This window comes from Emydura macquarii, unplaced genomic scaffold, assembly GCF_026122565.2.
Source record: "Emydura macquarii macquarii isolate MOO-44397 ecotype Brisbane River unplaced genomic scaffold, CSIRO-AGI_Emac_v2 contig_480, whole genome shotgun sequence".
Classification (NCBI taxonomy): domain Eukaryota; kingdom Metazoa; phylum Chordata; order Testudines; family Chelidae; genus Emydura; species Emydura macquarii.
In genome coordinates, this window is record NW_027130617.1 from 11,702,831 (window position 1) to 11,729,384 (window position 26,554).

At 40.1% G+C, this 26,554-nt stretch overlaps 1 protein-coding gene across 3 annotated transcripts in view; it reads right to left on the bottom strand.

Annotated features, from left to right (window-relative positions):
* The window catches only part of PKN2 (protein kinase N2), an 84,232-nt gene that overhangs the window by 13,481 nt on the left and 44,197 nt on the right, over positions 1–26,554 (bottom strand). For 2 of the 3 annotated variants that reach the window (XR_010918075.1, XM_067538506.1), the window contains exons 4-18: positions 25,421–25,538; positions 18,985–19,130; positions 18,672–18,885; positions 14,200–14,385; positions 13,517–13,626; positions 9,569–9,712; positions 9,351–9,426; positions 8,862–9,036; positions 8,481–8,610; positions 7,787–7,923; positions 7,608–7,680; positions 7,434–7,525; positions 945–1,121; positions 534–596; positions 107–183 (exon numbers count right to left, since the gene is read on the bottom strand). Coding sequence is in view for 2 of the 3 variants with exons in the window: in XM_067538506.1 (XP_067394607.1) it covers positions 107–183; positions 534–596; positions 945–1,121; positions 7,434–7,525; positions 7,608–7,680; positions 7,787–7,923; positions 8,481–8,610; positions 8,862–9,036; positions 9,351–9,426; positions 9,569–9,712; positions 13,517–13,626; positions 14,200–14,385; positions 18,672–18,885; positions 18,985–19,130; positions 25,421–25,538 (1,918 nt within the window). In the remaining variant the exon portion in view is untranslated. Of the gene's footprint in view, positions 1–106; positions 184–533; positions 597–944; positions 1,122–1,285; positions 2,036–7,433; positions 7,526–7,607; positions 7,681–7,786; positions 7,924–8,480; positions 8,611–8,861; positions 9,037–9,350; positions 9,427–9,568; positions 9,713–13,516; positions 13,627–14,199; positions 14,386–18,671; positions 18,886–18,984; positions 19,131–25,420; positions 25,539–26,554 lie in introns of those variants that run through there. The other variant, XM_067538507.1, reaches the window with a different exon arrangement.

Sequence of the window (26,554 nt, forward strand, 5' to 3'; positions counted from 1 at the left end):
ATATATAGACAGAGTAAATATGCTAGGTGCTCTTATTTCTAGGACTGCTTAACTGCTAACAGTCAAGTGTAATCCCACTGAAAAATCATTTAAAAAAAGCAGTTACCTTCTTTGCAAAGACCAAAGTCGGCTATTTTCACAAATCCTTCTGTATCCAGCAATAAGTTATCCAATTTCAAATCTCTAAAAAAACAAATATTTGAAAGTAAAATGGAATTACTGACATTCCTATAGGAGTACTCAATAATAATAATCCACTCTAAGGTAAAAAAGTTATTTAAAAATAAAAGAGCAGTGCAATGCCCCTCTTAAATTTTGGTTATCTCTTCTCCAATTTAAGACTTCCATCAATGATTTATGGTTTACACTCATACTTATGCCAGAACAAACTTTTTCTGCTAGCATAGAAAGAAATACAACTTAAATAAAAAGATAATGCTTCTGCTGGAGTGAATCAGGGTGGAGATGAAGAAAACAGTGTTAAGAAGAAACTGTTAGAATTCTAGTCTTGAGAAAAAGTGTCAATTACTTACCTATAAACTATTTTGTGCTCATGTAAATACTGGAGTCCAAGAACCACACATGCAGCATAAAATCTGTTTGAATAATTAAATAAAGCCAGAATTTCAGTGCATTTCATTTAAGGCAATTTAGATTTAAGCATAGTAGCATATAAACCAGCATTATGACAACCTAAAAATATACTGATCTTTTAACCAAAACAGAATATACATATATTTTCTAACCAAACTGGATGGAACATATTTTAATAATGGCTTTAATCGTTAGTACTGTAATAGTCTGAAATAAACTAACTGAAGTGATCCAATACACAAGCATGCAGAGGCAAGCAAAGTTGAACAGTTTTTTTAGCACACTGCAATAGAACATTTTATATCAAAGACTTTAAATATTTAATGGTATTAAAGGAGTAAACAACTTACACTGCTCTTGGTTCAGAAAAGACATCAGTATGAATGTGCATCATCAGATCTCCACCAGCAGCATATTCCATTACAAAGCAAACATGATCTTTGGTTTGGAAACAAGCAAAAAGGTTCACCAAAAAGGGATGCCGTACACTATTCACAGTTTCAAAAATTCGCTTTTCACACATAAGGCTGCAAACAGAAAATATTTTAATAGCAAAATTTAATACTGAATTTTATTTTACAAATTTCAACACAGAACAGAACAGTACAAATCCCCCCAACTTCCCTCTTCCCCCCCCCCCCCAAAAAAAAAAAAGAAAAAAAGCTTTCATAATTTTTTAATCTTTTTCTGATTTGATGCCCTCAAGGCTAAAATTTCAAAGTGCAATGCAGAATTTTAACTGTACAACTCTGCTGACTCGGAAGGGAGTCATATGGCAACGTCTCATACAAATCTTTGAAAAAACATATCTGTAGGAATTTCTCAAAATGCCCACAAATTTAAACCAAATATAATATTTAAGATTAACTGATACAAATTTTACTTATATCTATGCATAATATACAAAAAGTGGGAAAACAATTCCAATGCAGGAGATGCTCATCCAGATTTTGGGCACAAGAAGCCAAAGTGTTACTTTGGGTGTTTGCTACGAAAATTGTTCCATGAATTTCTAGCCTTGTAATTCAGTTGTCTTTCTTTTTGCGTGCTACAGGACAATACAAACACACATTCTCTCAGTGTAAAGCACCATAGAGTCAAATCACAATGAACAATAAACACCACACAAGAATCATTGGCCAGTAATCTTCCTCCATGTTTTGCAGTCTTCACACAGTCTTGAGAAGCACACCATACCACATCCCATCCAGTCAGCCACATTGTTGAACACCACTCACCCTTTGCCCCTGGCACCAGTCCCTGCAAAAAAAAAAATTCGGCAATCTTCCTCTGCTCATCCATCCCAAATGTCCTGCAAACAAGTTTTCTTCGTCTGATTGTCTTGATATCTGTCATCACTCCAGTTATGTTGTAAATATGGGCGATTACCTCCTTCCTAGTCATGTATGAAGTAGATAATGTGTAGCAATAGCCTATAACACTGCAATTCAAAGGCAAAAAGCTTCTTAACATCCAGTTTCCTACACATATAATAAAACGCTAAAGACAAGAGACTGCAGCAATTTCATGTTACACTTCACGGTTTTGCTTCTCCAATTATGGCTGAGTGTTGCTACAGCAGCAGTTGCAAGTTCAATTCTATGTCAGATATCTAAGTGATTTTTAGCATCCCTTGTAGCCAGACACTACCCAGGCATCTGAAGTGCCCAATGCACGCCAATGGTTCCTCAGATTTGAATAGGAATATTTTCGCCTTTTCAAACAGATGTCACCATTGTCTGTCACTGAATGTGATATCTTTAGATCCAATTTTGCTGCCTCCACTGCTACTCTTTCTAGCAACGTTTGCACCTCTTCATGTGACAATCCAATCAAGTCAATATCACTGGTGAAGCACAGATGACTAATTTTTTGTCCACGAACAGATTCTCATCTTGTAAATTTCCATCAGTGGCTCCTCTTAAGATTTCTTCAAGGTAACAGGTTGAAGAGATGCCCACAAACACGAAAGCAGACATGCTTCCAGAGATTTGTCAGCTTATTACATTTTCACCAATTCCGATCAGTCATAGAATTTCCCAAAAAGTTTTGTGCCATATGCTGTCAAACATTTTAGCAAAATTCACACAAACTTGAACCACCTTCCATTGCTCTCCAGCACACTCACATAGCACATGCAGGTTGAATATTTGCTCCACTGTACTCCTTCCGGGTCTAAATCCCACCTGTTCTTCAGTCAGAAAGTTCTCCATCTTGGCTGCAATTCTCTTCAGGATGATATGCAGCAGTATTTTGCTAGGGTGCGTCAATGAGGTTTCCACAAAACAGCTGGACCTTCCTGTTTATGAATAGGAACTATCAGGGACTCCCAAATCACACTGACAAGCTTATGGTATGTCTGGATGAGTGGCTTTCCACCACTGTTAATTAATTCTGCTTGTATTTCTATGTTATCCACTCCACGGGCTTTACTGCTTTTTGATGTCTACATCACATCCTCAGCTTTTTCGATTGTAGGTTCATCGGGATAAGTCAAGCTTTCTTGTATAGATCTCCTCTACCTTTTTCACTTCCACTTAGAATTTGTTTCACTCATATTACAGAGTTCTTGGCCATACCTATCCCAAGTGCCGGGTGAAAGGGTATTTTTCCTGCCAAAAAACCTTTCAGAAAAGAGTCTTGATGATTTGATAGGCCTTCCTAGTGGCATCTGCCACTAAAGGATTCTGTATATTGATGTACTGTTCTTCAAGCCAAGCTTCTTTTGCCACTTTAATCAGTGCTTCTATTTCTCACATGATATAGGAATATTGCTCTCTTGCAATTTCATCAGTCTTCCCTTTTGCTCTTGGTTTCCTTCAAACTCAAACTTCTCTGTGATCCAGGTTTCTTCTTTCAGATCTAAACTCCTGGGGAAACATCTGTGGTTTGTCATGCAGCAGGAGACGTCATATTCTATCTGATGTATGCTACTAGTGCAGAGGTCAGCAGCTTTTGTTCAATTATCTTCTTGAATTCCACTTGTTTCATTGACTTCCAGTTTGTCAATGTTATAAAACAGAATCTGAATGTACTTGCTTCGGACAGACCTGAAGAAGAGCTCTATGTGGCTCAAAAGCTTGTCTCTTTCACCAGCAGAATTTAGTTCAATAAAATGTATTGCCTCACCTTGTCTCCTTATAAATACAGAGATCAGTTTTGGTAGAAAACTGCAAGCGTAATGCTCCAACTGGTTTATGAAATCCTACAATATTGACACACATCTACTGTACTGTAGTTATTTCCCCACTTTTTGTACATTATGCATAAGGATAAGACTTTGTCATGGAGGTCATGGAAATATCAGATTCTGTGACTTCCAGAGACCTCCGTGAAATTATCCTTTTCAGCTCCTGCCCCGTGACCTGGAGCAGAAGCTATCAGCTTCTGAGGGCTATGGAGCTCTCAGGTGATCTGGAGCTCTCAGGGGGCAGGGGAGGGGAACAGCTCTCAGTGGCTGCAGGGACCCCCAGCTCTGAGCTGCCTCCAGGGGCCCTGTTGCGGTCAGCCAGGGCAGGTGGCAGGAGCCCCTGGCTCCGAGCCACTGCCAACAGCAGGGACTCCGTGGCTCAGAGACATGGGGGGGGGGGGCAGTTGCTGTGAGCTGGGAGGGGGGCTGCAGGGGCCCCGTGGCTCAGAGCTGCTGCAAGGGGGAGCCCAGTGCTTTGAGCTGGGACCCTGCAGCTCCCAGCCACCACAGGTAGCAGGGTGACCCCAGGGCTCAAAGACGCGCAATTCCTTGCTGCCGTGCTCAGGAAGGCGGGGCGAGGGGGGGGGGGGGGGGGGGGGGGGGATTCCAGAGCTCAGATAGTCCCCAGATCCCAGGCGGGGGACCCCCACAGCTCTGGGCTGCTATGGGGGGAGGTGGCCCCCATGGTGGAGCTCTGAGCCTCCAGGGCAGGGGTGCTGGACCCCACACACCTCTACTCCTGTCCTGCAGTAGGGTAGGGATTGGGCTCTCATCCAGTCAGCCCCATTTTTTTATGGTTATTTTTAGTAAAAGTCAGGGACAGGTCATTGTTCCGTGAATTTTTGTTTACTGCCCATGATCTGTCTGTGACTTTTACTAAAAATAATGGTGACAAAATCTTAACCTTAATTATGCATAAGATGAGACTTTTAAAACTTTACTGCCTTGGCCACATGGTTTGGAGAGTTCAATTAGCTACTGAACTACTCATTGAAATTGGCCAGAATTCCCCAGTTTGCATTTCTCTTTAGTTGAAAAAGGAGTCGTCCCATCAAGCATGGTCCCCAGTTTTGCCAAGTAGATCTTTGATAAAAGCTTTAGAGGCTATTATGCTGCATGTGCAAATGTCTCCTTTTGAAGCCGTAAGGGATAAAAATGAGAGGAATCCACAATCAAATGTTGGCTCACAACCAAATATCACATTTCTTAGAGCTACACACAAATAATTAAGTCAAAGTGATTGTCCCTCCACACAAGCTTAACTCAGTGCTTCAAGAATTGACAGTAGCTCCCTCTGAGCCTGTTCATTCTGCTCATATATTTCCTCTCTAAACGGAATGTTAGTAATTACTGTATGCTGCTGAAAAGAAAAATGAGGATGCTGGAAGTTTTGTTCATCCAAGAAGCTTTCATTCAGTTTCACTGGGACTAAGTGATTTGTAAAAAATACCAAAAAACTCAGGACTATTTTCCCAAGTAAATCAGAAATTAATATTTTAGTTGAGAGATTATTTTCACATCATTTTATTGTAAACCTCAAATTGTTCTAGCAGGAGACCTCAACATTTATTTTGAAAGAACAAAATTAGTTTGCAGATCCAGTAAAGCTGTGGTTTGTTTTGGACTGCTAAGAAAGGAATGAGTTTCTAAAGTCAATGAGTTTGTTCATTAGATCACCTGTATTAAAGAAACAGGTGATTCTTGGTTTTAGCTATATTTCTCCTTCTGCTAGATCAGCAGTTCTCGACCTATTTAACATTGTGGGCTACATATGCAATTCTCGCTGTGTTACGTGGGTCGCATCCACGCAATATATGTATATTGCCTATACATCTACCAAAGAAATAAGGTTTAATATTTATTATCTGACAGCAATGCGAGTCAAATTGATATAGTACCTTGCGTTTGAACACTGGAAAATGTCTACCAAGAGCATTTTAATTTAGCAAAATAAGACAAAACATTAACTGTTAAAATTAATTTAGTCTCTCATTAGTGGGAGATCTGGCAACTTCTATGTGTCCAGTTGGGCACATGTCCCTCGATGCCTGCTCCCAGACAGTCAGGGCAGGGGTGATCCCACCCATCGAGCCATGGGGGACTCTCGCTGGGAAGCTGCCCATGGGACAAATTTCTACCCCACACCAGCTCTCCCCCCAGAGACAGAACTTACAGGGCAGCCTCCTGCTCTGGCTGTGAGCTCTGGGTCTGGACATGGCTTGCAGGGGCACAGACAGGTAGGTGCTGTCTGCTGCAGGCAGCCCAGGCTGCGATGGACCCTGGAGCACGCTCATCCTACCCAGAGGCGACATCTAGCTGTGGCTAGTGGGGTGGCACATGCCCTCCCATTTCTCCAGATGCCTCTGGTGCAGACGCTCAGAAGTGAGGAGGCAGCACCTCCCCTGGCGGCAGCACTCAGTCATCTCCTTCTCTTCCCCCTGCCCTTTCCTCTCCCCGCCCCCTCCCCTATCCACACTGTACCTTGCCCATTCCTCTACCCCTATCCCATTTCCTTCTCTTCCCCCAACCTATCCCATCCTGCTTTGTTCCCCACTGCCACTTCCTTCCATCCCACCCTCTTGGCCTCCCTCCCCCCCTCTCAACGGGCTCTCACCCTTGTACAGGAACAGGACCCAGAACCCAGAAGAGTATGACGACCCAGGAGGCAGTAGGACCTAGAAGGCAGCATCCTGGAGCTGCCAACCTCAGCTGGGGAGAGGGGCCACGCCAGCCTCCTCCCCGCCAGGCTGAGCAGAGCAGGCCTTACTCCCTGCAGCACAGGAAAGGAAGCAGCAGCAGGTCGCTGGCTGAGCTCCTCCCCCGTCACGGGGGCTGCTTCACATTCCCTGCTTGCAGAGCGCGCTCTGGCATGGCTGCGTTGTGCTATCTCCCTCTCAGCCTGGCATGCCCCCTGCCAGAGGGAAGCAACAAACTTTTAAGCTGGGCTGCAGCTGTGTGCTAATTGAGCCGCATGTGGCCTGCAGGCTGAGAACCACTGTGCTAGATTTTATTCTTCTCAAAGTCATGTTCGTTTCCCGGACTCTGAATTATTGGCATTTTTTAAAACACTGGAACAGTGACCTGGAATTCAGGGGGTTTTTTTTGTTTTTTTTTAAACCTCATCATTTGGATGTTTGGTCAACAACTGCTGAGGTACCATTCCTCAAGAAGGTAAGCCCAGGAGACCATATCATAACGGCCCTTCCAGTGATTTATGTGTTCTCTCCCAAATAAAAGGAAGAGTATTATTACACTCAGAAGATCTATAGACTAAGATAAAAGCCTCTAATAACAGCCAATTCCTGTGTATTAGGTTTCCCTTTACCTGCCAATATAAATATGAACTTAACAGTTCTTAACTGATACAAAGAATTCATTTAAATCAAATTTGCAGGTACAGTGGGATATTTCTCTTTCCACTGTAGCCACTTGTGAACAATTCAGATGTATAACCTCAATTCTACAAATACAACTGGACTGAGAAACAAATGCCTTACATGAGAATTCCTCTTTTAAATACAATCTGAACTCATTCTGGTCTCAGTAACATTACTCCACTAAAGCCTATGATAATTTACAATCCAGTTACTATTTCCTGCAGAGGAAAAAGCATACATCATCATGTATTAGTTACTTTTTTGAAACTGACCTGTCTACTTCATCACGAGCAACAATGTCCCCTTTCTTTAATGCTTTAATAGCAAACATCTCATTTGTGTTTTTGTATTCAGCCAGCAGCACCTGAAAGAAAATGTAAATGATTTATTCAAGAGGTGAGTTTTTGTTTTTTTGAATACACTTGTGGTCATAAAACATTTTTTACCTTTCCAAAATGGCCTCTCCCCAGTACAGCACAACACCTAAAATCCTGCAGACTAAATTGAAATCTTTGTGTTCTGTAAAACAGCAATATATGTAAAAAAGTTACAGAAAACTTCAAGTTAGGGTTAACAACAAAACATATAGTAAAAAACATGGGGGGGTTTTCGTTTATTTTTTTACCGTCTATCTTCAGGCTCTCGTATATTGGTACACTTTATGTCTGTGCGTGGAATTTCAGGCTCAAAAATTATTTCAGGTTGGAGTTTTGGAACAATACTATCTCTCTCATTTTCATAATCAAAAATAGCTTCTGCATCCTGTGAAATATGTAGAAGAAATAGAAATCTGAAGATTTAGAATATAATACTGCTGAAGAATGAAGAAACGTACTATATTCAGGGAAAGTGAAGTACAAAATACTGCAAAACTTCAACAGTGTGAAATTTAAAATATCAATTAGCCTAAAATGCTATATTTACTGACTGTTAAATCAGTTTTACTCTGTTATTTTACTCTGTTAAATCCTATTCTTCTAAGGTCATTCCATTCTTTGTGAATATTAACACACACTTTTGTATAAATTGCAGGAGTGTGGTTTTGGGGCCTATGAAGCAACCAATAGAAATACAGTTTGATTTAAACACTTGAAAACTACAGAAAGAGACCCATCTCTATAATCAGTATTAAAGCATACCATATGAAATTATGTACAATTTAACTGATAAAATTTCATGTACACAAATTATAGTGATCTCTATTTAAAACAGAAGGAAATAAATTCATTGCAACTACATAAAGTCGTAACACAAATATTAAATATTTGATTAAACGTGAAATGCTATGCAACACTCTATGACTAGTTTAAATGTCTTGCCTGAATGGGTGTATCCGGTGCTTTTATCTCAGATGAAGATTCGCGTATTTCTCCAAGGGATGATGCACGGGGTGGAGCAGGCGGTGCTTCAGGTTCAAGTTCAAAGTCCAGTTTGGCTACAGGAGAGTCACTTACAGAAAAACAAATCCACTCAGAGTACAATGGAGACTTTTACTAGTATTAAAAATACTTAAGAAAAGCCTGTTTAATATGTTTTTAGAAAATCTTGCTTTTAAGAATACAACAAAATGGATGTCCAACTAGAAAATAAAAGGTTTTGAATTTTGTAGAATAAATAAGGAAAGTTTTTCGTTTATGTGTGTAAATAAGAATTGCACCTTTTTTTAATGTAAATCTGGCTTCAAAATCTTAGACATTTACCTAGCTGCCCGTGCTAGTTCAGGAATGCATGTATCAACCACAGGCACTGTAGCAGGCACAGGAGCTTGAGGGCTGAAGGTACCAGAATGATTTACTGTAGGAATAGCTCTTCTCACCAGCCTTCCCCAAGTGGCAATATTAATATTCATTTGAGGAGCTCTGAGAAATGTTTTGCCTGTAGATATTGTGAATAAAGAAAATAGAGCCAAGTAATTTTCTTTACATATTACCAAAAGCTATAATTAAAATTCATTAGTTTATAATTTATGAAGAACTGAATTTGTCATGTTCTTTAGCAATTCTCAACTATTCACCATTAAATATTACTGCATAATAAACAATTCTAAACAAACATTTTTGAATGTAACATTAAAGATGTAACTATCATCAACTTTAATTGCAATTATATTTTAGGACTGTGCATAAAAACATGGCAAATCTGTAAAATATTTTTAGCTTTTTAATTTAATGTTAATTCTTAATAGTTACCTTGTTGTTTTGAAAAAATTTTCTTTTGTCTCTGGAGTTTTGGTCTTCTTTCAATAACTGGATTAAAAAATGTAACCTGCAGTTCAGATAATTTGTATATTACAATTCAACTTCCAGAATATAATGCATTCTTAAGAGTTTATTAAAAACAATTTAAAATATTCTGCAATGTAATTATTTCAAATATGGTTGAGTTTGTCTTCAGTAAGTGTACTTACCTCTGCAAATAGGGTACCCTGTGGTTCAAGATAGAGACACATGCCATGTCGCTGGTTGTCTAAGAAATCTTCTAACCTCAGAAACTTCACTGCACACAGAGATCTCCAATCACGCCAGTAAACTGAAATTTCTAATTCACGTGACTAAGACAGTAAATAAACAAAAGAAGTGTTACATTGTTGCCTCTGTGCAGTCACACTTACGGGATCTAGCACCTCGTGTTGAGGTGGAGATCTGTATACAAAAGCTGGAAGAGCAGGAGCACTCTTACATTAGGATGATGTAAGTGGCTCAGTCTAGATCAGGGAATGCACCTTCCCCTCCACACTGAACACCTGTTTCTCCTCAGCCTCTGAGGCACAAGTGAAGGTGGGTGTGCAGCATGAATGTAGGGGTAACTCTAAGAGTAATAGTTACTGCTAAATAGCCATTCTTTTTTCTTCTAGTGTCTCTGTGCATTCCCACTTATGAATGATTAGCAAGCAGTGTCCCTGTCAGAAGATGGTGGGTGAGGAGATCTAGGCAAAAGCAGACTACACCACCACCTTACTAAACTGTGCAAGGCCAAGTCCGTTTTTTTTTTTTTTTAAATTAAACATTACTCATTCATCAGAACTCTATGTTGCTGATTTGCAGATCTTTGCAACAGGCCCAAGTGGCTTTAGTACAGAATCTTCAAGCCAAGAGGCACTGGTTTCCTGCCAAAGAAGTAACAATACTCAATACATCTCTTAATCCAAATCTATTTGATTTTGTGAAAGGCTTAATTCTCTAGTTAATAGCACATGTCTGCGTGTTAAGGCGTGCAAATGGGACTTGCCTGGGTATATATGGCGTTGGGGGAAGAAAACGGGGAGGGCGACGTACTGTGACAGATGAAAATCTGGGAGTCCCATAGCGCAATTATATCTGGATAGGACATCTTGGTAATTTGCCATTTGTAAACCCAAAGAGGTGGAATAATAGGCTTTCCTCTCAGAAGCATCCAGTTTATGCTGCTCTCCGTCCAAGGATACAAGACAGGGACCCCTTGTTATTTTTAGATAATTCTTGGGCTGCAGAGACATGTCTGGAATCAACAGAGGGATGTTGTACCCTCAAAGGACACCAATTTTGTTACAAGACACATAAGATTAGCTCTTTTTGATACTGGGGATGAGGACAGAGAGCCAAATATCCTTTGCTGGATGGAATAGTCATGGAAGATAGGAAATGCAACCTTAGTTTCTGTCTGCCATTCCATGATATCAAAAAAGGGGATCAGATGAGTCTGGTGCTGAAAACCCTGTCTGAAATAAAGAGTGTCAGCAATTCTCCCCATCAGCTCTTGAAACCACTTCAGCCCATCTCTGCTCTGATGAACAAAGTCCAATTTATCCATCGGGGATGCACCGTTGGTATAGTCACCTATGGTGGACTCCTCCATTTTCTCTGAAGGAGACTCCTCCCAGTCATCATAAGTATGCCACTCTTCTTGAGGCAGCAACTATGCTGGTGATGACTGTTGCTGGTCACATCTGTTCCAACTCAGACATGGTTGTTCTCAAAGGTAGCAGTGCCAGAGATGAGGCTACAGTTGGGAAAGCTCTCCGCTCCAATGGAGCGCTCTCCATTGACAAGAAGGGTATCAGTGTCAATGTTATTGCCAGTGCCAAAGTGGGTGCCATGCTCGTTTTGGCGGTATCAAGCAACATCTTCATTTGTGTCTGAATGTAGGGCCATACCAATAGTTGAAGGGGGTCCCATATAAAGGTCTTTCCAGGCATATAGGGCTTTTGGCAAAGAAAGCCAGGTAGGTTTTCTGGAGCAAATCACACGAGACTGAGCACTGGGGGTTCCATGCTCAAGGATTGCTCTGGCTGGATACCAATGATGAATATTGCTCTGCAGAATCAGGCAGCAGAGGCATAGGCAAATGCTTTGAAAGATGCTGCCAGTCATGAGGGGGAAAGTTGACAGTGTTGGAGATATGGGCACCGTTGAGGTGTCCAGATCATTCGGCACCAATGCCAGTAGATGGAGGGGTTTGCGCCAAGAGCATCATCAAAACAGACAAGGAGTCCTTAAAGGTCATGTGCACCAGTGGAGGAGAAGGACAATGATAATCTCGTCTTCTCCTTAGGCTCCTTTTTGGAATCAGAATAATTCCTCTTTTCCTTCCTCTTCCCTGGAAAAAAGGATCACTAGGAGATCTGGAAGCTTGTCTCACTCATGACATCCATCAGTATCGACTAATGGCACTAGGGAAGTTTTTTTGGTCAACAATGGACCCAGTGTAGAATCACAGTGCTGAAACAGTTTCTTTTGATGGAGCTTGTGGCACCAGACAGATAAGAGCACCCCAGTAGATGTTTGCCTCAGAGATATCTATCTCAGGCCTGACATCAAAGGCGAAAGGGTACATCTCAGGTTTCTTTACAGAAGAAGAGCTCAAAACTTGAGTAAGTGTTAGGATGGTCCAGCTGAAAACTTATGTGCACTGCAGTCTTAATTTTCTGTTCTTACTTGTCCAGGTGAAGATGCAGCAAATTGTGCACTGGAACATTACGCACCAAATGTGTGTCTTGGTAAAGATGGGTGACCAGGTCTCTCACCTTTTGAATCCTCTACAAGGTTCGGGACTCAATACTGCCTCAGGGATAATTCCAACTACTCTACCTTTACTATAAGAAGCAATAAGTAGAAGCCAGGCTAACTAACTCCAGGACTCAAGATAATTTCTTTTTGCTCCCTAGGGCAGCAGCAAGGAAACTCAGATGGTTGTGTGGAGGATGGGATGCATTCCCTTATGTAGATAGAGCTAATGACATCGCCCTACCACAAGAGCACTCCTGCACTCTTCAGTGTACACAACTTTATTAAACAGTTCTGTAGCTTGACACTAGGGGCACTAGATCCCGTAAATGGAAATGCACAGAGGCCCTCAAAGCAGAACAACTGTTATTAATACTAACTTGGTTAATCACTCTAGGCTTGAAAAGCAATATAAAACTGAAATGTAATCAAATATCATTTCTAATATCCAAACAAAAAAAAGCCATGAATTAGATCTTTTTAAGGATAAAAGAAGAAAGTTCACCACTGTTACAAAAGCTACTTGTTAGGAATAATTCACAGAGCAAGAGTCAACCCTTTATAAAAACAGTTTCTTTCATATATATGTATGCTGTTTATGGGACAGTTTATTTTAAAACATTTTAATACATTTTAAAAATCAATTCTCAAAGTAATTTTTTTCCTGAAATTATAATATACACACAGACACAATAATTGCCATCCACAAAAACCCAGTATATTACATCTCAGTGACTAGGTGCCTGTCGTCATTTGAGCAATTCTGCTTAGTAACTCTAGAATTAACTACACATTTGCAGAGCATTTTGTGGCTCACAGGGGGTAAATTCTAAAGTTTTCAACTAACTGGAACTGTTGCTCTATCTTGCTATGTAAACCCCAATCTCAATAATTTTTTTCAATTCTATATGCTTGTTATGAAAGATGCTACAAAAAGAAAGAATAATACTTGACAAAATAATGACAAAACTTTATGGAATTAGTTATAGCAATAGACAGCAGGACAAACTGGTGTACAGTGACTGCATGACTGAAATAAACAGTGGTAGCTATGTTTTAAAAGCAACAATGTAAGAGGCAGAATACATGTAAATATGAGGGGATGATGATTAGTGGTGTTTATTCTCATGGCTAAAACTCTTTGTAACCAAAATCACAAAGCTCCACATATAACCCATTCATCAGAGGTGAAACTGCAAGAACACTAACTCTAACACTTCTTGCCATGAACTTGCTTCCATGAAGAACAGGAAAACTTACACACATGGAATCCGAATAGGCTAATAACCGTTGAAAAGAACAGGACACAGAAGCATAACATTAATCTATGGAACTGACAATCTCCATCAATGGAAACCGTACAGTATCCTTACCCTGTCTAGTTCCAGTGTAAACTTCTGATCCCATGACTGATTGGAAATAGGCTTCCAGCTAGTTTGACCAACCACAGTGTTGTCCAGCTTCAATACAGCACAGACTTCATCTGTAAGTAAGTTACACAAACTCAGCTTAAAAGTCTAAGAGGATTTTCCACAAACAAAAAAACTTCAGTGTTAATACCTTATTAAAAAATACCATTATGCCCACATGAACCAATTAAATGTAGAATTAAGAATTTTTGATCCATCAATATATCAGATGAAGAGCTATACAATTTTAAAGCTTGAAATCAATTTCTCAATTACACAAGTCACAATATTCAGATTAAAAACAAATATGTGGGAATGTGGTTAGTAAATCTGATGCAATTTTGAATTCTCTTAATCTCTTCCCTTCCCTCATGTGTCTTATATAGTAGCAACAGCCCCCACCAAGAACCCCTTTTAACTAGAGATTTAAAACAATGGGGTTTTTTTTTGTTTTTTTTTTAAACTGGTATCTTTCTTCATGAGGAATATGCATAACAGGATAGGAAGTGATTGCTTGAGGTTTAGTTGTAATAAAGAGACACAGTCACTGATCAGGTTTTACACTGCAGATCTTTTTTAAATGAACAATTAACTTTTTCTGAGCATTTTAATTAGACTGTTTAAAAAATAAAAAAAGTATACTGAACTGGACAGGTCATCTGTTTTCAGAAGGTTTCGACTACTCCCACTTTTATTTTTGCTTGTTCTTCCCATGAAAGATGTTCTGGCTTCACTTGGACTCCAGCCAGGTAGTGTAATTGATGTGGCTTTTGATCGACCAGGGACATTTTCTAGAATATCTTGGCAGCCCATGAGCCTTACTTCTAAAGTACCTGAAACAAGATAAAAACAATTGCTTTTGTCACATACTAAATTCTTATGTGTACATAGTACAATGATTAGTGAATGATTTCATATTAGAACTTCACATTCTGACCTATACAGAACTTATTGAGTAATAGAATTTGGAGTTATTTGCTTCAGTTAAGTGATTAACGACTCAAGATAAATAGCATAGTGTTATTTTTGTAAGTAAACCCACTGAAATTAAAAAATTAAAGACAGCAAGATTAATATGGAATCAAACATCAACAGTGGTTACAATTCAGTGGTATATCACAAAGTCATTTTATAAGCATAACAGAATAGATAGTTTTAAACATCTTAATTCTTAGTATGTAAGCAACATAAGCAAAAGAAAATGAACAGAACTGATAACAGTAGGGAGGAAGAGAAATTGTCAACTGAAATTTAAAGAAAAGGCAATTTCTCATGAATGATAGCTGTATTAATATTTATTTTATGTAACAGATAGTATACACTAGACATCATTCTAGCAGGCATTCTTCAAAAAAGATGTGATTAATTTACTTTCTGAATAAGGGCATATGTATCGAAGCATGGCAGATTGGTTTTTATTTTTTGAAGGAAAAAACTTCTAGGAAACCTGAATACTTATGTTGACTATGAAAGCAAGTCCTTATTGTTATGAAAATATTGAAATGCTTAACTATGTACAGCAATTAAAGAGGTACTGTCATGTCATACTTGACCCAAAATTTAGGTAATCTAAAAATAATCTTTTCTAAAACCTAACAATGAAAACCTTCTTATGAATGTTTTTAAAATATAAAGCTTTTAACAAGGTTTCTAGACAGTATTATAATACTATTTTTGCAACCCAAATACTGCAACATTGTACTAATGCAAAAAGGGAAACTGACCTTGAACAGACTGGCAACTCTATTTTATTGTGCAAGTTGTTAAAAAAATGCAAATAAGTAAGTAGATAAACAGTGAAAGCTAAATTACATTTTTTGAGTTTTCACTTCAGTAAGAAAATTTAAAGTTAGATTATCTGTTGAGGGGACAATCTCATTTTACTAAACATCATATAACTAAAATAAAGTTAAGGAGAACATCAAAGTGCTTTCTTTTTCTCTTTCTTTTTAAATAAAGTGACTAATGATTCTACTAGTTTGTTGAAGAAACATTAAGAAAGCAAATTTTGTTCCTGCACACTGAACTCAGAATTAAACATATGCACAATTTAAAATCACTTGATCATATATACCTTAAACATATTTGGATTTGCTGAGGAAGATGCTCTTTTACATAACCGGGTATGAGGCCTTCAGGCTGCTTCCCAATCTAAGGGATGTCTCCCCTCTCTGCAGCAACACTGAATCAGCAGTACAAGGACATCCAAGGAGACACCCTCCTTCTAGAGTTAGGAATTCTTATACCGATACAATCAAATTAATTGAAAACTTGTAGACTCAGACTGGCCAGAAGGACCATCATGATCATCTAGTCTGACCTCCGACACATTGCAGGACACAGAACCTCATCCACCCATTCCTGTAATAGACCCCTAATCTCTGGCTGAGTTACTAAAGTCTTCAAGTTACAGAGAATTCAGCATTTACTCTAGTGTAAACCTGCAAGCCAATCTGACCCGAGGGAAATTTCTTTCCAACAAATATGGCAGTCAGTTAGACCCTGAGCATTCTGGCAAGACCCAAACAGCCAGATACCTGGGCAGCCCTCCACCTGCAGCTGCCATGTCATTAGGGCAGTGTGGTATTCAGTGAGCACTGAAGCACTTAAGGAGCCTGCTTTATTCTGTATCAGTTCCAAACAGCTGTGCATAACAAGAGTGTCACAGCACTTTACCCAGATGCTTTCTGGGAAGCTCAGCCCTTAAATAAAACTCAGTCCCCAATACCACAGGCAGATAGAGTGGTACTTGTCTCATCCTCAACAAGATAATGGCAACAAGCCAGTGATGTGGCATCCTTTCTGAAGCTGACACCACCATCTGGGAGCAATAAACCCGAACAAGCCATCCAATTAACCAAGCTATGCTGTTTGGAATAATTTTAATTATTTAGGGAATGCACATATACCCTACTATAGGAGTCTGTTCCTGTGCAGGGCAAAATATACCCATGGTTATTGGCAGCACTAATGCGATAGTTCACTTACAAACCCCCCAAAATACAAAAAAGCAACAATTCAATTTCCTTTGCTGCACTTCAGTGTGTCTTGTATTATTTTTATTCACTTTATCAAGACTATCTTTTAGATAAATCCCTGGGGTGGGTGGTCCTGACAGGAAAAAACACAAGATAGGCATTGTTAATGGCTAGCCCAGGCCAAAGGATGATGTTTCAACACTAACAGATAAAATAGGCATTTTAAAAACATAACCTGGCACTGAGATGAGTCTGCAAAAGACCCCACCTTGAACAAAGAAGGAAGCCATAAACTGAAGTTAAACATATTATGCTCTAGAAACCCTCACCTATTAGAAAAAAGGTGGAGATAAGCGCACGGGATAGGTTAAAGGGGCACGTGGCATTTCATTTCTAAGTAAGTGTATGAAATCTGACTCACATCAATGAGCACAAAGGACTTATGTGATCTACATGAAATAACATAGCTGCCCTATTCCAGTCTGAGTAGATGCTCATATGACAAAACCTACATATCTGGCACCCAAAGCAAAAAGATCAACAACTCAATATGTTTGAAAATTAAACTACTACTCATACATGGAGGAACCACTTCCAGAATAGGAATGAGGCACACTGACAGGGTAGGAACAGAAACTTGTGTGGATAATTAGGGGGACCTGTTTCCAAACTGCCATTATAACACCTTTAATACATATAAAATTCACTTATTTAAAAAACACAAACAAAAATAAAAAACCCTACAACCTCTGGTCACCACAGAACAGTATTGCTGACACATTTTAGACAAAGTGATGGAGGTGAAGTCTTGTTAGTCAGCCAATTTAAGCCAACTAAATCTTAATTCCACTTTCCCAACAGCTATACTAAAGAGCTCTGGCTCTGAGCTATTAAGCAATTTTACAAGCAAATCTTTTATTTTGATTTTTTTTTTAAATTAAAGATGTGCCTTTACATATCAAGATAATTAAACTATCAGTAAGCACTATTTCAAGATGAACTATTTTGCCACCTCTCAATATATGAATATATAAAGAGAAAGGTAAAATGGTTTTAAAATCCAGGGAAGGGACATTAATTATACACAGGGACACTGAAATCCTCAGTGCTCCAGTAAAAATCCCTCTGTTATAGTTCATTTAGCAGTTAAAGGTAAAGTCATGCTGGGGAAAAACAAACAAAAACAGCTGAACTAGTACTTCTAATTTGGTAGTTTATTTAACAATTTAGTAAACAACATATCTGAACACAGTTTTATTCAACACATGCTTTAAGTCAACAAAATAAAATCTAGAGGGATGTATTTGAGATCTTCATTAAAAACATACTAGATCTCTTGAAACTTCTTTCCTTTATGAAGTTCCACAATTCCACATGAACATCATCTCAGAGAAACTGATTGACTATATATTCTGGTCTTTCATAACCCACTGTACAGACATTTATTAATGTGAATAGTAACACTTAATTCCTCACATGTAGTTATTTTAATCTCAGAAAGCCATTAGCACAAATAAATGGTGAATTTAGTATTTTTGTGCATTTCCATTATGGAATATTTGAAATGTTCTCTACTTTATAAATACACTTGTAATGCTTTTTGTGACATAAATCTTGCCTTCCAGGGAGCCAGTGGGACCCTGTGGAAAAGGTATGGGGCTGGGAGGAGACCTGGGTTCTATTCCAAGCTCTACCACTAACTTGCTGTGTGACCTTGGCAAGTCACTTCACCCCTCTGCACCTCACTTTCCCCATCTGTAAAATGAGGATAATCATACTTACCCACTTTTGTAATGTACTTGATAATTTAAAGATGAAAAATGCTAACATTATTTTAGAGAGGCCTACTTAAGGGCCAGAACTTTTCTTAACTGAAGTATGCACATATCAATTATGTTTAAAGAACCTCATCATCACTTGTAATTGAATCCTTATGGGTATTCTAACAGTCACTACAAACACTAAAGCCTTTATATTTATACACAAATTTATGGAACACCTTTAGTAAATCTAGCTTAAAATTTTAGTGTGTGTTTTGCTCATATATTCTACAGACAATATAGAATAACGAGTGTATGAATCACTTGAGTTCTCAAATAAATTTAATCCAAATGAGTAATAAATTATACAAGACCACATACCTGTTAAAGCTGCTGGTTTGGATAGCGTACTATACTGGTTTTGTGTAGAGATTATACTTTGACGTGGACTTAGTGTTGGTGAAGAGACCAATGAAAGCTCCTCTATAATAATACTGCTTTTGGGATGGTTTTTGGGAAGTTCATTCAATCTTTGTTCTAATGAATACTTTAAGAGGTCCAACTTCTGGCTTGATTCATTAAATCTTGCTTGAGCCTTGTTCAATATAAATTAAAAAAAAGATTTTTAGAACAATCTGCATTCTTCAAATATAGTGTTTAAAATGAAATTTCAAAAACTTCATTAAAAAGTTACTTCTGAAAGTGCTTTTCTGTCGGTAACTTTTCCGGACCCGAGCAATTTCATCACATTCTTTGCACCTTCTGCTACTGCATACTCTATCCTAAAATGATGCCGCAGTTCTTCCATTCGAAGCTCAAGAGGGCTTATCACAGGTTTTGCTACAAATAAAGAATAATTTAATCTTCACTGAATACCATCTATTAGTTTTGTTCTTAATATTTAAGAATTAAAATACTTGAATAGATGCAGAATTTAATAGCATAGGAAAAACAGATGCAGCTTTGTTGGACTGTAAAAGAAAAGCAGATCACATCCATATATAATATAGAAGCAATAGTGAAATTCAAAGTTTTGCATGTAAATATTTATATTCCGGGCTTGAAAAATCCATTAGACTCTTACTAACTAACCAAAGAACTAAACTTACTAGCTAGAGGATATCAAAGACACTGTTCCTCCTCAGGGAGATTAAGGGACAATGTCCTTGCAAAAAGCCAAGGCTACCAAACGGCCCCCCACTACACTGGAAAGAAAACTTAAAACCTTTCTTCCAGATATCTGCCTCTAAACCCAAATTGGAGGCTTCATCTTTCATATCAGTTTCTGGTGAGAAGAGGTCTGATTAATTTGGAGCTCTAACTCTTGCCACACCACTCCCCAGGTCTTCTGGCTGCTGCATGAAGCGGGATGAAAGAGGTCTCACACCAAGCCATCCCCCCAGTTATTTTTTGTCAATAACTCTAGTGCATCCTTCTGCTGGTGCTCAAATTTCCCAAAGAGCAGCAGAGAATTTCTTGACAGTTTCACTATTGCCAACAGAGTTTGCAACAGTAAGAGTGAAAATGGCCAGTCTTATTGATGTATGCAATGTTGTTGAGGTCGTGTTGATCCCAGGATATCAGAGAGACAAAAAGGATGAGGTAATATCCTGAAGAAGAGCTGTGTAGCTCAAAAGCTTCTCTGGGCAGGACTACACCAGAAGTGCTACATTGGCAGGACTGCACTGTAACGTGTCTGCTGAAGATGCTGTATGCCGACGAGAGACCACTCCCCCCACTGGCATAATTATTCCACCTCCTCGAGAGGTGGAAGTTATGTTGGCAGGAGTGTGGACAGTGCTTAGGTCGCTGTAACTTGTGTCACTCAGTGGGATGTCTTTTTCCACATCTCTGAGCGACATAAGTCAGATCGACTTAAGCGGTAGCATAGACCTGCCCTCTCTATCACCAACACAAGTTGGTCTAATAAAATATATTACCTCACCCACCTTGTCTCTCAGTATTATTGATGTTTTTCCAATGATGTTTGGGAAAGCTAGGAGCAATCGTGGAGTCCCTGCAGCCCTGTCTGCATACTCAAGGTGATAACACTGCATTGATTTAAACTTGGTAAGTTCTCTTTGCAACCATAAGACTTAGGCCTGATCTACACTGCGAAGTTAGGTCAACGGAAGCCACCTTCTGTCAACCACATAATGTATGCGTCTCCACTAGCAGGTCCATTTCACCGACCTAACTCGTTGGAAACATCGGTTTAATAAAATCACCTCTGTGAGAGGCGCAGATCTAAAATCAAAATGCATGTGTTGAATGAGCAGCAGTGTAGGCACAGCACTGTGTAAATCAACATCACTGGCCTCCAGAAGGTGTCCCATAATGCTCCACTGTGACCGCTCTGGACATGGTTTTACCTGCGCTGCACTGCGGCCACATACACAGGAAACAGCCCTTCCTCCTGGTCAAGCGCCAGGAAATTCTGAATTCCAATTTCCTGTTTGGTCAGCGTGGCGAGCTTGCCAGCACAACTGATAATGGCAACTGCACGCCCCAAACGCACTCCAGCCTGGAGTAGGCCTGAGGTGTTGGATCTCATTGATCTGTGGGGAGAAGAGCCTGTTCAGGCTCAGCTCCGATCCAGCAGAAGAAAAGTGAATATCTATGAAGAGATATTACAGAGCATGTTGGAGAAGGGGCACAACAGAGACACACAGCAGTGCTGTGTTAAAACTCAGAGAGCTGAGGCAAGAAACAAGGGAGGCAAACAGTTGTTCTGGCTCATCACCAAAGACATGCCACTTCTACGAGGAGCTGCATGCGATTCTCGGCAGTGACCCCACCACCGCCACCAGATGCAGCATTGACACCTCTGGGGACTCTGAGTCCCAACTCAATAACAATGAGACAGTGGATGAGAAAGAAGAGGAGAACTGGAGGCAGGTGATGAGGTATCCATTCTTCCCAACAGGCAGGAGCGGTTTTTAACCCCGGAGCAGCCCAACCAGATGCAGGACAGCATCCTGACTGACCAAGATGCCAGGGAAGGTACATCTGGTGAGTATGTAATATAAATCACAGTGCTGGGGTTACTTTCTCTGTTGGATTCAGGTTAATATGAAAAAAATTATTAGGTGTGGTGGAGATGGGCTTCCTTGTTGGTGCTCCAGTTAGGCAGAGGGTTGCCTCTGGAAAAGACTGTTTATGTGCACAAGGATGACCTCAGAATCCTCCACAGATATCTCCAGGCAACTTTCATGGAGGTACTCTGCAATCCTTTGCAGACGGTTTCTTGGGAGGCCTTATTTCTTCCACCACAATAGGACGCTTTCCCACGCCACTCTGTTATTAAATGTGCTGGCATCATTGCAGAACACAGCATAGCAGCATAAAGACCAAGCCTGTACCCAGACTCTTGTAGCAACTGCTCCCTTTCCGCCTATATTACCCTCAGGAGACTAATATCACATAGGGTCAACCTAGGGAAGATGGGGCAAGTTTATTTGCTCATACTGAAGAAAAAAAAAAACAAAACCAAAAAACCACCAGTATGTGCGATCCCCCGCCCACAGCTGTTTATTGGGTCCCTCAACTAATGTTCCCTGACATGAGGTTGTTCTGGGTATTAGGGGTCTGGGAATGGGTGGTCATGTGTTTTCTCCTGGGAGATTTCCCACCCCACCCGCCCCATCCCTCTTAGGGATGCCTGCTTCAAAAAACAAATTTTGGGAAGCTAAGCGATGTTCCCTGGTTATGTTGCTGGGGGGCCTTGTCCACAACACATTCTGTGTTCCACAGATTTCCCAAAACTAGAGGCACAAGCCCCTTACTCACCATGGCTGGCACAACCAACCTGTGGAGGAGGGAGGGATTGAGATTCAGTGCTACCGTTCATTTGAGAATAATAAAGGGAATTATTTTTACATTGCAACCTCTTTTCATCCATGGTAGGAACTAAGTATGGGGGCCTTGTGCTGCGTGTGCATTACAGTGGAAAGCATGGCCTTCAGTGCACCCTCCACTCCTGTGGAGAGGCTATCGCAGATAAGAAGGTACAAAAAAAGAGAACTCGGGATGACATATTCAATGAAATAATGAACGTCTCCGGGGTTGGTGACACAGAGCTAAGAGCCTGGAAGATTTCATGGTCCAAAAAAACTGGACATGGAGGGCATAAGCATGACATGCAGGATGAGATGCTGAGTATAATGAGGGACCAATCAGACATGTTGAGGCATTTGGTTGAGCTTCAGGAACAGCAGTGGCAGGATAGACTCCCTCCGCAGAACTGCTGGCAACAAGCGCCCTTTTTCCAAGCCTCCAATCCTAAGCATTCCAGGAGGAGTGTTGGCAGGGTGCAGTATGTGCTCCACTCAACACCAGGGGAGGAAAAGAAGGCGACCTTTCTAAAAACTTTTAATGTGTGGGCTTTGGTATTTGAACAGACAAGCACTTTTTTCTCCTCTCCCAGCTCCATGACAATGGTTGCTAACAGTTAAATTATTTTCCTTTCCCTCCTGTTACAGATGTGCAATAAAAGTGAACTTCTTTGTAATTAAGTGCTCTTTATTTATGACAAGTATGGGGATGGGTGGTGGGGGAAGAGGAGGTGCAGGGACACTGCTGCATGAGGGGATGGGATGGGAAAGCACAGCACAGGTAAGCGATGCACATTACTGTTGCTCATTACAAAAATGGGTTTTCAATGCCTCCCTGAGGCGCAGAGCCCATTGGGCTCTCAGTGTTACACTGGTATCTGGCTGCTCAAAATGTGCATCCAGCCTATCTGCCTTCATGACCCAACCCAACGGAAACTTCTCCCCTTTTGTCTCTCACACATTATGGAGCACACAGCAGGCAGATATAACTATGGGGATATAGGTTTTACTGAGGTCTAACCTAGTGAGTAAACTGTGCATGCGAGCCTTCAAATGTCCAAAGACACATTCCACCATTATTCTGCGCTTGCTCAGCCTATTATTGAACCGCTCCTTATCGCTGTCCACGTGTCCAGTGTACGGCTTCAGGAGCCATGGGAGCAAGGAGTGGGCTAGGTCTCCCAGGATCACTATTGGCATTCAACATCATCAATGCTTATCTTTTGGTCTGGAAAGAAAGTCCCTACTTGCATTTTTCTCAACAGACCTGAGTTCCTAAAGATGCAAGTCATGCCCCCTTTTCAGACCACCCCACACTGATGTCAGCAAAGCGTCCCCTGTGTTGCAACCACCATGGAAAAGCATCCCTTTTGGTTTACATACTCTGTGGCAAGGTGGTCTGGTGCTAAGATAGATGTGTGTGCTATCTATCTCCCCACCACAGTTAGGGAACCCCATCGCAGCAAAAACCATCCTCTATGTCCTGCACATTTCCCAAACTCACTACTCGTCTTAGCAGAAATCTATTAATGGCCCTACACACTTGAATCACAGCTGCTCCCACGGTGAATTTACCAACTCCGAATTGATTCCCAACTGACCGGTAGCAGTCTGGTGTTGCTAGCTTCTACAGAGAATTGGCCACACTTCTCCGCTGTCAGAGCAGGTCTCAAGCAAGTATTCATGTGCTTCAGGGCTGGGGACAGTTCTGCACAAAGTTCCACGAAAGCGGCCTTATGCATCTGAAAGTTCTGCAGCCTCTGCTCATCATCCCATATCTTCATAAAGATGCGATCCCACCAGTCGGTGCTTGTTTCCCAGGACCAGAAATGGTACTCCACCAAGTTCAGCTGCTGCGCGACAGCCAGCAGTAACTGTAAATTGTTTTGTTTTATGGCTTGTAGCAGGGCGGCTTGAGTAATGTCCAAATTTTCTGTGCTACAGCTCCTCTCTTGGCCTTGGAAATAGTGCAGGACAAATCGTGAGGTATTTTGATGCTCACAATAATGCAGAGCTGAGTGGGCTCCATGCTTCTCTGGCAATGGTATACGTGTGGCCGAGCCAGGATTTCAAAACAATGGCGCAAAAAAAGTGTTCTGGTGGTTGTTGACATCAGGAGGGTGGGGGAGGGAGGAGACTGCATCATGGGAGGGTGAAGACTCTCTCAAAAGCCCCTGTGGCTAGTTGAACTGTGGGATAGATACCCACAGTGCCCTGCTCTGCTTATCAATACATGCGGCTGGTGAGGATGCACTCCCCCGACACAATGAACGTGGAGTGATCACGCCCAACTGACTTCATTAATTCAGCAGGTGAACATCAACTGAAATTAAACAGACTTCATTTCGCAGTGTAGATATACCCTTAGAAATGTAGTTTGACAAAATGAGGTCTTAAGTTTCACAAATTTATGATACTTCCCAGTAAAAAGGCTTCCCACTTATCACTAGCAAATGGATATTTCAAGCCCTGATGATCAGGCAATTTCAATAATTCACAAGATAGATATAAGATTTAAAAACTAGAGAAATATACCCTATGTGCTCATAATTTTACAGCATCATGGTATGATAGTTCAGCGCCTTTAACTTATCTGTAAAAATTCCCTGTAAACTGAAAACTAGCAGACAGGTTCTCACAGCCTGCAAGGGAACTTTCAAGGAAAACCCCCCCTAAATTTTGAAATGTAGTGTTTGCGCAATGAAAAGATTTGGTTTCAGACAATTTCATGCTTAGGTTTGTAAAAACTCAATTTCTCCTCTAGCCTAAATTTGCAGATGTGGACCCAAATCCTACCTGCCCTACTTACTTAAGCATTCCCATTAGAACTAACAGTCCTGGAATATCCACATGAGTAAAGTGGGCAGGATTTGGTCCTTAATCTAAACTGAACTTCTTTTAAAAGAAGTTAAAAACCGTAACATTTCAAAGAGGAATTACTACCTACACATAGCAGCTACTTCCTCCACAGCAGAAAGTAAGGACAACAGCATATGAAATATATTAAAGGAAAAGACAAATGGAAAGGATGAGATGTGAAAAGAGTAATGCAAAGCAAACTGCAAGTTACAAATATGGGAAAGCATTTTTCCTTAGTAAAAATCACATTCATGTCTGAATATGTACTATGCCGTCTCTATTTTTCTGTACTATTTAAGTTCATTAAAAACAAAGGTTTTCTTCCATCTGACCTCCCCATACACCAAGATTTTCTTACAGCTATAAATGCATATTAGTACATCCCTATGTAAAATTCTAACATTAGTAAGCACATTTCTCTCTTCTCTACTTCATCACCATTATCAAAAGCCAATTCATTTGTCTGGACTGCCTGAAGAATCTGCATCCTTATGACTTCTATTTTTGTCTTGCTGTCCTGGAGCATCTGTTGAGCTGTAGCAAGAAGTTTTCGATCCTATTAAAAAAGAGAGAAGCTTTAAAATGTAAACACTTGGGAGGACAAAGAGCTGAAGAAGAAACCCAGTTAGCAGCAGTTGATATTTATTCCCAAAGAATGAAACATTTAAGTTTGCAAAATAGATTACATAACATTGCAGACCAATTCACCAGATTAGTCTAGGACATTAATGGAAAGTAAGCTAGGGTGGAGGTATGTATTTGGTTAATGAAAACAGCTCAAGCTATTCTATTGGAAATAATCTGGATAAATGGGGCAACCAGAACTGCATACAGTATTCAAGGTGTGCGTGTACCATGGATTTATATAGCACCATTATGATATTTTCTGTTTTATCATCTATCCCTTTCCTAATAAATAAACCTAACGATGTTGGGAACTATTTATTTGGACTGCTGTTGCAAATTGAGCGATGTTTTCAAGAGAACTATCCGCAACATCACCAAGATCTCTTTTCTTGAGTGGCAACAGCTAATTTGGCAACCGCATCATCATTTTGTATCTATAGATGGGATATGGGATTATGTTTTCCAATATGCATTTCTCAAAACTGAATTTCATCTACCATTTTGTTGCCCAGTCATCCAGTTTTGTGAGATCCCTTTGTAACTCTTCACAGTCATTATCTTGAATACTTCTGTATCTGCAAATTTTTCACCTCATTTTTCACCCCCCTTTCCAGATCATTTATAAATATGTTAAACAGAAAACATTCCAGTGCAGATCCTTATACCTCCCTCCATTGGGAAAAAGCTGACCATTTAGTCCTATCCTTTGTTTCCTATCTTTTAATTAGTTACTGATTCATGAAAGATCTTCCCTCTTATCCCATGACTGCCTACTTTGCTTAAGATTCTTTGGTGAGGAACCTTGTCAAAGGCTTTCTGGAACTCCAAGTACATGATATCAAATGGACCACCTTTGTCCACACACTTATTGACGTCCTCAAAGAATTCCAATAGATTGGTGAGGCATGATTTCCCTTCAGAAAAGCTGTAATATCCAGAATAAGC